Source organism: Myotis daubentonii, chromosome 1, assembly GCF_963259705.1.
Source record: "Myotis daubentonii chromosome 1, mMyoDau2.1, whole genome shotgun sequence".
NCBI lineage: Eukaryota > Metazoa > Chordata > Mammalia > Chiroptera > Vespertilionidae > Myotis > Myotis daubentonii.
This window is the reverse complement of record NC_081840.1, coordinates 35,049,963-35,059,894: the sequence shown is the minus strand read 5'-3', so window position 1 is coordinate 35,059,894 and position 9,932 is coordinate 35,049,963. Positions and strand designations below refer to the sequence as shown.

At 43.0% G+C, this 9,932-nt stretch overlaps 1 protein-coding gene across 1 annotated transcript; it reads right to left on the bottom strand.

The window, feature by feature from the left end:
- Positions 1–5,503: 5,503 nt before the first annotated feature.
- LOC132233806 (cullin-2-like) lies at positions 5,504–8,117 on the bottom strand. Its single transcript, XM_059695048.1, has one exon. The coding sequence runs from the start codon at positions 8,097–8,099 to the stop codon at positions 5,862–5,864; it is 2,238 nt and encodes a 745-aa protein (XP_059551031.1). The 5' UTR covers positions 8,100–8,117; the 3' UTR covers positions 5,504–5,861.
- Between the last annotated feature and the right edge of the window lie 1,815 nt (positions 8,118–9,932).

The following is a 9,932-nucleotide window of genomic DNA, read 5'->3' as shown; positions in this document are numbered from 1 at the left end:
ATTCTAGAAGTGGGTAAACAGGCTCATAAGTGGCCTGAAAACTATGAAAATGAGGAACAGTTAAAAGAATAGAAGTGCCACTCTGGCATTGTCCTTATATGTATGCCAGTGTAGCTGGTTCCATCCTTGCTGAGGGCACATACAAGAAGCAAACAAAGAATGCATAAACAAGTGGAACAATGAATCGATGTTTCACTCTCTCTCCCCCTAAAAATCAACATATAAAAAAATCGAGTCCATAATCCATGCATGTGCCCTGACTGGGAATCAAACCATGACCTCCAGGTTCATAGTTTGATGCTCAACAACTGAGCCATACCGGCCGGGCAATATATAAATTTAAAAAAAAAAATAGGAATGTCTAGCTTGGGGAAGTAAGTAGAGAAGGTGGGGGAGAATAAGAGGTGTTAGCTAAAGGTGTACAGATTCCAATTCAATCTAGTTTGGATTATTAGTACTTATACATCTTCCTCATTTAACAAAACAGGAAACTGAAGCCCAGAGTTTAATGAAGTGCCTGAAGTCAGTCAGCTAACAGAGTTAGGACGTAGTAAACTCAGGTTCTTTAACCTTCTGCTACAGGGGTGGGCAAACTTTTTGACTCGAGGGCCACAATGGGTTCTTAAACTGGACCGGAGGGCCGGAACAAAAGCATGGATGGAGTGTTTGTGTGAACTAATATAAATTCAAAGTAAACATCATTACATAAAAGGGTACGGTCTTTTTTTTTTTTTTTTTTTTTTTTTAGTTTTATTCATTTCAAACGGGCCGAATCCGGCCCATGGGCCGTAGTTTGCCCACGGCTGTAGAAGGTTAAGCTTTCTAAAATCATTCTTATCTGTATAGCGTTTTTTTTTTTTCTTTTAAAAAATACCTAATTGTATTAGCAAATGCATTTTTAGTATGTTGTAGATCCCAACTAGTCATGAGCTCATCACTGGAAATGTTTGGGGAGACAACTCTCATCAGAGATAGAAAGCTTTGTATTAGGTTGGATTTTAGGCTTGAAAACCTGTTTTGTCACTTCCTATACTAAAATTGAAAATTTTATAAAATGTAATTATTTAGATTAAGGTACAACTACTTTACAATCATGCAGTGTAGTTTTGTCTCTTGAGTCAAAAATTGTCTGGGTTCAAATTCCTGCTATGCCACTTAGCAACTGGAAGGCCTTGGGCACATTATTTGATCTCTCTTGGCCTCAGTATCCTCATTTGTAACGTAGAGTTAATACTTAACTCATAAAGTTATGACGAGGAATAAGTAAGATTATATACAGCAACACAGCTAGCAAGCAGAACTCAAATATTAGCTCTAGTCTAGCTGTTTGTGTGGGAGTGGAAGAAACTGCTAAAGGAGAGGGTAAGAAGAGATCTAAGGGCAGAACCATGAAGACGACTAACATTTAATTGGTGTGCTAGTTTGAATAGTATCCCCCCAAAATTCTTGTCTGCTGGGAACCTTAAAATGTGACCTTATTTAGAAATAGGGTCTTTGCAGATATAATCAAATGGCATTGAGATGGCATTATACTGGGTTAGGATTAGGGCCCTAATCTAATGACTGGTATTCTTATAAGAAGGACATTTGGACACAAAGATACACAGAAGGAAAATAAACATGAAAATGCGGGTAAGAGAACACCATCTGAGGGCACAGAGATATAGGAAAGAAGGCCAGGTGATGACGATGACAGAGACTAGAGTAAAGCATCTACAAGCTAAGGAACAGCACGGATTGTCGCCAACCACCAGAAGCTGGGAAGAGGCATGGAAGGGCCCTCCCTTAGAGCCTCCAGAGAGAGCATGACCTTGCTGACAACTTAATCTAGGACTTCTGGCCTCCAGAACTGTAAGAAAATAAATTTGTTTTAATCCACCCAGTTTTGGGTAATTTGTGGTGGCATCCCTAGAAAACAAATACAGGTGGTGAGCAGATAGGATGGGTAATAATAATTTAATAACACTTTGTAGTTTCAGAATCGTTTCACAAATATAATGTCAATTGGTCCTCACAAAGACCTGAAATAGCAGGACAGTTTACAGATATGAAAATGGATGATCATAAATTATTAGAGACTTGATAGAAGGTGGCAGAAGCAGAATCTGAACCTGAGTGAAGGGTCCTGTTCAAACACTATGGCTTATTAAGCGAACTGCTTCATCCTTTCTCACTCTTTTTGAAGTTTCCTTTCCCATCACAACTCCAGCTTCATCCTCTTATCTCAGGCACCCTGCTTCAGTTAAGGTCACTGATCAGTGAATTCTACTGACTTTATATTGTCCACATCTATGCATTGTACACCCTTTTGTTTTTTGCCACATTAGAATTTTAATAGAGAAAATTAGGAGTACATAAACATTACATATGAAACACAAATTGACATAGCCTAAATGAAAATGCCTGAGGAAACAAAGTACAAATTCAAGCTTAGAGATTTAGGTAGTGGTACTTGATGAAATCACATTATTTCCCAGCAATTCAGTTTCCTCATTTGTGGTTTAGAGTGATAATCAAGTGAGTCAAAAAATGGATATATGTATATAAACATACATAAAAATTATATATACTGCCCAGTGCTATTAAAAATACAGATGTTCTCTTCTTAATTTCTTTCAATCACGTTTCTTTCTCTTGAGCTTTTGCTTGTATTTTCGCTTATACATTTCTCGTTTGAATTTCTTTCTCTTTTTAAAAAACCATTGATTTATCTGTTTTTCTGTCATGTTAAATTCAAATGCAAGCGATTCACGATGTCCATGTGTGGGGCATTTGTTTAACTTAAACGTTGCCCAGAGAGTGTCCATGAGGGGCTTGCTGACTAATCTTTTCTCCAGATATTCTTCCTCACATTCCATTTTTTTTTCTTTTTTCTCTTCCTCCTGTGTTGGGGTCCAACCCCAGCAGGTCCAGGGGTTCCCAAAGGTGTGGACGGAGTCAGCGAAGAAGGAATGACATGGAGACAGCGTTCAGTTGATCAGCAGCCTAGCCACGTTCTCCAGCCAAGTTCTGTCACCAACATCTCCTGCCAGGTTCTGTGTTTTCTTGTCTTGTTACATCTGTATTTATACCAGTTGATTTTAATCCTATCAAGTTCTATTCCAAAGGTTAGGGCGTTTCTTATCTCCATTCCAGGGAGTAAAGATTATGTAGCTTAAGCATGATTGTTCATAGTTAAAATGATTAACTACCCACCTGGCACTTAGTTAAGGGGTTTTATTCCCTCCCTAACTTCAGGGAAAAATCCTCCCCTGGGAAAACAACCTTTCTCGGGGAGGTGGTCCTGTTTAAAACACATAGTGTTAAGAGGGGGAGCAAACATATGCCATATACGCCAGGTCCCTTGAAACATATGCTGTGCAGATGTTTCTTCCCTGCAGCGACTGTGTCAAGCAGCATGGGTGGACCGGCTTCCGGCAAATTCCCCCTTTTTTATGTTTTAAATGATAGCGCGTGTAAATCAGTGGCCACCTCTCAGATTGGGTTGTTTAAGACTCGGAAGAAGACTGACAAGCAATGATAGCGAGCATAGCTATAAACATAGTGGATGGAGCGCACAAGGAGCCTTATTCCTGTAGAAGGTTGCTGGCCTCTTCAGTCAAGGGATTTCAGCTGTCCTCAAGTCGGTGGTTTGGCTGTCCTTGTTGATCTGGCTAGCAGGCGGTATCATTGGCGACGGGCTTCCCGAAGCGTCAGCGTGTTGAAGGGCTGGATCAAAGAGTCCATCAGGGCCGCACTTGATGGTGGTGTCGGTGTCCGGGGTGGAGTCAGCTGTGCCCTCTGGGTCGGCTGATATGGATGATACCAGGAAGGAGGAGGAGGAGGCGGAGATGGAGGGTAGTAGAGAGAAAAAGAAGAGAAAGCAAAAGAACTACAAGGCATGGAAGTGTTTAGAAAAAAGAGGAAGAAGAAAGGGAAGAAGGCAGCATCCTGACACAGCCCTTTCCTTCAGCTGCCCCTTTCCTGTGGTCCAAGGTAGAAATGGGAAACAAGTCCTGTTGCAGTGCGAGGGCAGCTGCTGTCAGCCAGTCTCTGTCTTTACCTGGGTCCTGATCTGAGCTGGGCCAAGTCTCTTTCTGTTGTCTGGGTCCCAACCTGAGCTGGGCATGGGAAGCGGGAAGCAGCCATGGGGGCAGGAGACCTCCCTCAGAAGGGGCGAGTGTTCAAGCTCCTGCATAGTTGGGGGGGGGGTGAGGATCTGTGCCTCACCTCTCTTGACCCCCAAGTTCTCTCCTGATGGCCCCTCTGCGACTGTGCCTGTCTTAAGTTGTTCCTTCCCTGAGGAATCTTACCGTCTGTGGCTAACTAGCCATCCTCCGGGGCCAAGCAGGGTGATGTGAGGTTCAGTCCTGTCTCCTTGCTAGCCTATGCCCCTGCGGCCTCCACGCCCAGCAACTGCCTGGGGATCCCCTCACCCGCTGGTGGGGCCCCGGCATTGATCACATATCTTGGGGAACCCAGGTTTCTTCTCCAGGGAGGGCCCAGCTCATGCCGTTGGGCGAGAGACAGATCCATGGTACCAGCCACCATGAGGCTTCAACCTCAGCATAAACAGAGAGCTCAGGCAACAGCTGTGGGCAATTGGACTGTGAGGAGGGGGTCCCTCTTGACACAAGGGCAAAAGGGGCCAATACAGGACAAAGGAGAGTCCCGGGACAGGGCTTTCTCAGTCCAGGATGTCAGGCTCTTGGCACAAGACAACTCCACGTGTGGGGCATATACACACACCCCCAGTCACAGCAGAAAAGGGAGGTGCCCTTCCTGGAACAGTAGGGTAGGGAGATTCTAGAAAAGGCTGTGTTCAGGAGAGAAAGAGAAAGGCCAAATAGCCAGCAAACAAGTTAGTCAGATTAAAAAAGAAAAAGAAAAAGGAAAGGAGATGTGGGGCAAAGCTGGGACATATGGACAGACAAAAAGGAGGCACATGTGATCCTCCCAATAGACAGATGGTTCCAGCTCAGGGCTGCACATCTGCTGCAGACAGGCACTGGTCAGGTGTGCTAACTCAGCCTCCCAGGGGTGACGGTCCCCAGGAGGGAGGCAGAGGCTGCTCCTTCTGGAAAGATACAAAACACAACCTCTTCCCCACATCATTACTAGATCTGGTAAAACTCTTGTCTGATTTGTGTATCCTTCTACCAGGCTAAGTCGGCAGAGGTTATTGTACAGGCGGCCCGATGCTGTACAACCCTCTGCATTGTATTTTTTAAAAATTTAACATATAGCCCTGACCCATTTGGCTCAGTGGATAGAGCGTCGGCCTGCGGACTGAAGGGTCCCATGGTTCGATTCCGGTCAAGGGCATGTACCTGGGTTGTGGGCACATCCCCAGTAGGGGGTGTGCAGGAGGCAGCTGATCAATGTTTCTCTCTCATTGATGTTTGTAACTCTCTATCCCTCTCCCTTCCTCTTTGTAAAAAATCAATAAAATATATTTTTTAAAAAATTTAACATATAACATTCTTCGCCCCCTTGGTTTTGTTTGTTATTTTTTTTTTTACGATATTTAAGTTTTTTATTTTATGTCCTTTAAGATGCATTTAAAAAACACACACGCACATCAACTGCAAAAGTGAAAGGGAGAAAAAGCATGGTACCCAACCAAATTTCCACATTTCAGCAATACTTCACTCATTCTTTAATAAAGTGTTAAGAAATGTCATAATGACACGAGCTTGAACTATTTCTAGGCATTTTTTCTGACGCTCATGACGTGGCACTGGTGATGTTGTAAACAGCAGAAAAACAGGGGCTGCCAAATGACCAAATTATGGAGGCAAAGGCCTGCTCTTTTCCCCACAGGAATACACGAAATGGTGATGGCAATGATCTTCTCACACCCACACAGGAGGAGAGCAGCATCATGCTACGTAACTGTATTCATCTGCTGAAGCCTGGCTGTGTTCAATGTACTGTTTGTCTATCAGCACTTCAATACACTTCTTAATCATGCTGATACTAGGGTTAAACCTAGCTCTTGACTGGCTAATCACCTCTTGAATAAGGGCAGTATGCCGAAGCACTTTTCGTGCTTTCATGACACGAACTATAGCAGCTTGGAGACACATTTTCCGGTCCTCATCTACAGCACTTCTAGCTTGTTCCATTTCCTGCGGTGTGTCTTTCTGCATGGATGTAGTAATTTTAAATTTTTTTCTTTTACTGCTGAAGTTCATATTTAATGAAAATGAAGATTCTGCATCAATATCTTCGTTTTCTGAATCATGGTTAATCATTTTCACATCAAGAAATGATTTGATTGTTTTTGTCAGTTCCTTTTCATTCATCTGTGTGCTGTCTTGAAGCTCTTGGTAGCTGACAGTTTCACTGTTGTTGAAGGCTAGAAGAACTGCCATTTGGTATGTTGTAGCCATGGCTACATATGGTTTGCCCAAATAGTTCATTTTAACTTCACCTGTGCAGAGGTAATGTAACCATGTAAGTTTCCTTCCACCGAAATGCTGGCTGTAAAATAATTCAAACATCTGTACACTTCTGTTCAATTCCTGGGGAATCGCAAATGTAGATGAAGGATCCTGAGTCAGAGGCCATGCGCCAGCCTGTAGAACATGTATTTGAAAACTAATTCCCAAATCTATGACTGTGTCTTGACTTTTGATAAAATTGTTGAACTTACTGTTGAGATCAGCACTGACACTCATATCTGTATACATCCGATGTAGCTTGCTGGTAAACTCATAACCACATGCTTGCTTTAATTTATTGATCATGGCTTCTTCAGAATCCATAGACATAGATAACCCGTGAAGTAAACGTTTCGCCAGCATTCTTGCGTAGAACTTTTGAAAAACATCCTTATCATCGATATATTTGAAAACAGTAATGAAGCTGGTAAGTTTGCCTTCCACTTCATTCTCAGTCATCCCCTTTGCTGATTTCTTTAGTAAGTTGTCACAATACTTAGCAAGCAATTCAGGAGCTCTGCAAACAGACTTGGGTTCTCTGTAATTTACAACTGATGTAAGAGCCTTATCCAATGCACTCATGAAGTGCTGATCACCATTCAAAACAGTGTTGATAAGTTGAACAAATTTGCCATGTACTTCCAAAACTGACTCCACAAATAGTGTTGGCATATTTTCCTGAGTAGAATTACTGGTCGCTCTAAGGCCCTCATCACGGACATGATTTTGCAGCTCCTGTATCATAGGAAGTAAACCACTGGACACAGCACGGAGTAAGACATACATATTTGCCATGCCATTTTTGTTCTCTTGTCGAATGATATTATGACATTCGGCATGTAAGAACTGTAACTGGTCTGCTACCATTCGTTGCTGACATTCATTAATCACTTTAGTATATGAACTTGGGTGCAAGTATTTTTGACATAGAATTTCTTCATCTTTTAATCTACCTAGAACCTTTTCCATATATTGTGAGCAGTTTGATTCTTGTAATAAATTTGAAGCTTCTTGTTTGTAATACTCTCCTGCTTCAGTCAGAAAGAGGGACTCAAAGATTTCCTGATAAAACTTTAAGGGGAATGTTTTCTTATACTGTTCAACATGAACAAAGGAGTTAATAACCCCATGGATTACTTTCTGGTTTGGGTCTTCTCCATCACGATCATTTTTGATTTCTTGGAGCAGCATTCGAATAAGGATGGTCTGAAGTGGTTCAACCATTAATTTCCTCCACATATCCAATGCTAGCTCTCCTATTTCCATAAGAGGTTCATTCATATCTACACCACCATAGCCATACTGAAGGTCAACTTCTGTCAATTTGTTTGTTTTAATAAACTTGGTGTTGAGATTTCTATACAAGCAGTCCATATAGTCTGCACCCTTGCTATATTCCTCCCAATACCTATGATACATAACAAGTACTTGCTCTTCAGACTCCAGAACTCTCTTGTGCAAATACCGTACATGATTTTCCAAAAAATTCTTCGTTTCTGTATAAAGTCTTTCTCCAAGGGGTTCAGGATAGGCCACACATAAAGCATAGATATCTGAGAAGCAATCATCCCATGTTGCTCTTTCGACATATTCCAACATGACAACAGCTTTGATTGTCCTTAAAAGTTTGTTCCATGTTTCATCAAAATCTTTGACTCTTGGTTTCAAAGACATTGTGCAAGTTCAGTGTTGAAATCTACAAGGGAACTCACATTTGACTGTCAGCTTATTTATCAATTGTTGGGGTCCAGCCCCAATAGGTCCAGGGGTTCCCAAAGGTGTGGACGCAGTCGGTGAAGAAGGAATGACACGGAGACAGTGTTGGGTTGATCAGCAGCCTAGCCAGGTTCTGTAGCCAGATTCTAGCTAGGATCTCCAGCCAAGTTCTGTGTTTTCTTGTCTTGTTACATCTGTATTTATACCAGTTGATTTTAATCCTATCAAGTTCTATTCCAAAGGTTAGGGCGTTTCTTATCTCCATTCCAGGGAGTAAAGATTGTGTAGCTTAAGCGTGATTGTTTGTAGTTAAAGTGATTAACTACCCGCCTGGCACTTAAGTTAAGGGGTTTTATTCCCTCCCTAACTTCAGGGAAAAATCCTCACCTGGGAAAACAACCTTTCTCGGGGAGGTGGTCCTGTTTAAAACACATAGTGTTAAGAGGGGGAGCAAACATATGCCATATACGCCAGGTCCCTTGAAACATATGCTGTGCAGATGTTTCTTCCCTGCAGCGACTGTGTCAAGCAGCAAGGATGGACCGGCTTCCGGCACTCCTGTTCCTCTTCCAGTTTATTTTTTCCATCCTTTTCCATTTCTTCTTCCTTTTCTCCTTCTCCTTCTCTCCATTCTTTATTTTTCCTTCTTTCGTCTTTACTATGATTCCTATTGGATTGCTCTGGATTTTTATCACAGGGGATAACTGGTTGTTTCTGTATAGCAAGATCATGTAGATGGCAAAATTGCTTAAAGAGCAAAGAAGTAGAAAAGGCCATTAGATTTCCAAAATGTGTTTCTTCCTATCACTCCTCTGATCTGTAGATGGTTCGTCAGAAGCACAGGATTTTTCCATTGTAGAACCTTAACTCTTACTGTGTTAAGACCTTATCCTTGTAGGGAGATGCAGGCATCCACAGCAGATAACTTGGTGAAAACATGTCATTCCTTTTCCCAATAACTTAAAGACAAGACAGCAACCCATCCCAATAACTCATTTCCATAGCAATTTCAGCAGGAAACAAAGAGAGCATTCAAACCATGAAGTTGTAAACAACCTATGGTGTGTGCACAGTGACCACATAGAAGAGCTAACTTTTCTCGGGTTACACAGCTCCTCAGGACCGCTTGTTTCTCCATAAATCATGATTTATGCTATTTTAAACTGATTTCTTTTATAGTAGAAACTTTCAGCGGAATGCCTATCAAAGAAAACGTTGTCTATACGTATTATTCTCTAAAGTGTCAGTAGTACAGGTTTTGAAATCATATAGTTTTAGGGTCCAATTCTGGCTTTCTGTTGGGACAGCGGGAACGTATCTGAATCTCTGAGTTTCGGTTTGCACGGGTAAGAAAACATCTCTTCTCTATTTCTTGAGAAGCACAAGTTATAGGCAAAACACCGGACACAGCAAAGTTCGCTCATGACAGCCCGAATCACAGTTTTCGAGCTTTTGCCTTCTCTTTCCGCTTTTTTGAACTTCTGGGCTACGGCGTGGAGATCAGAGACCTCGCCAGGGACTGGCAAAGGAAGCCTCTTTCCGCGGCGCCCCTGCAGGGCGTGTCCGGCGAGAAGGACCCCGGGTGGCCCCGCCCCTCGGGGCAGCCGGCGCGCCTGATCGCCTGGGCTCCCCTCGTCCCCGCGCCCCCCGCACCCAGACCAGCGGCGGAACGCGCATTTCTTCCTCCTTAGTCCCACGGACCGGGCCGCCTGCGAGGTGTGGGTCCCACGCGGGTGAGGCACAGCCCGGGACAGCCCGGGGCCGGCGCGCCGCGGCCACGCGAGGCCCCCG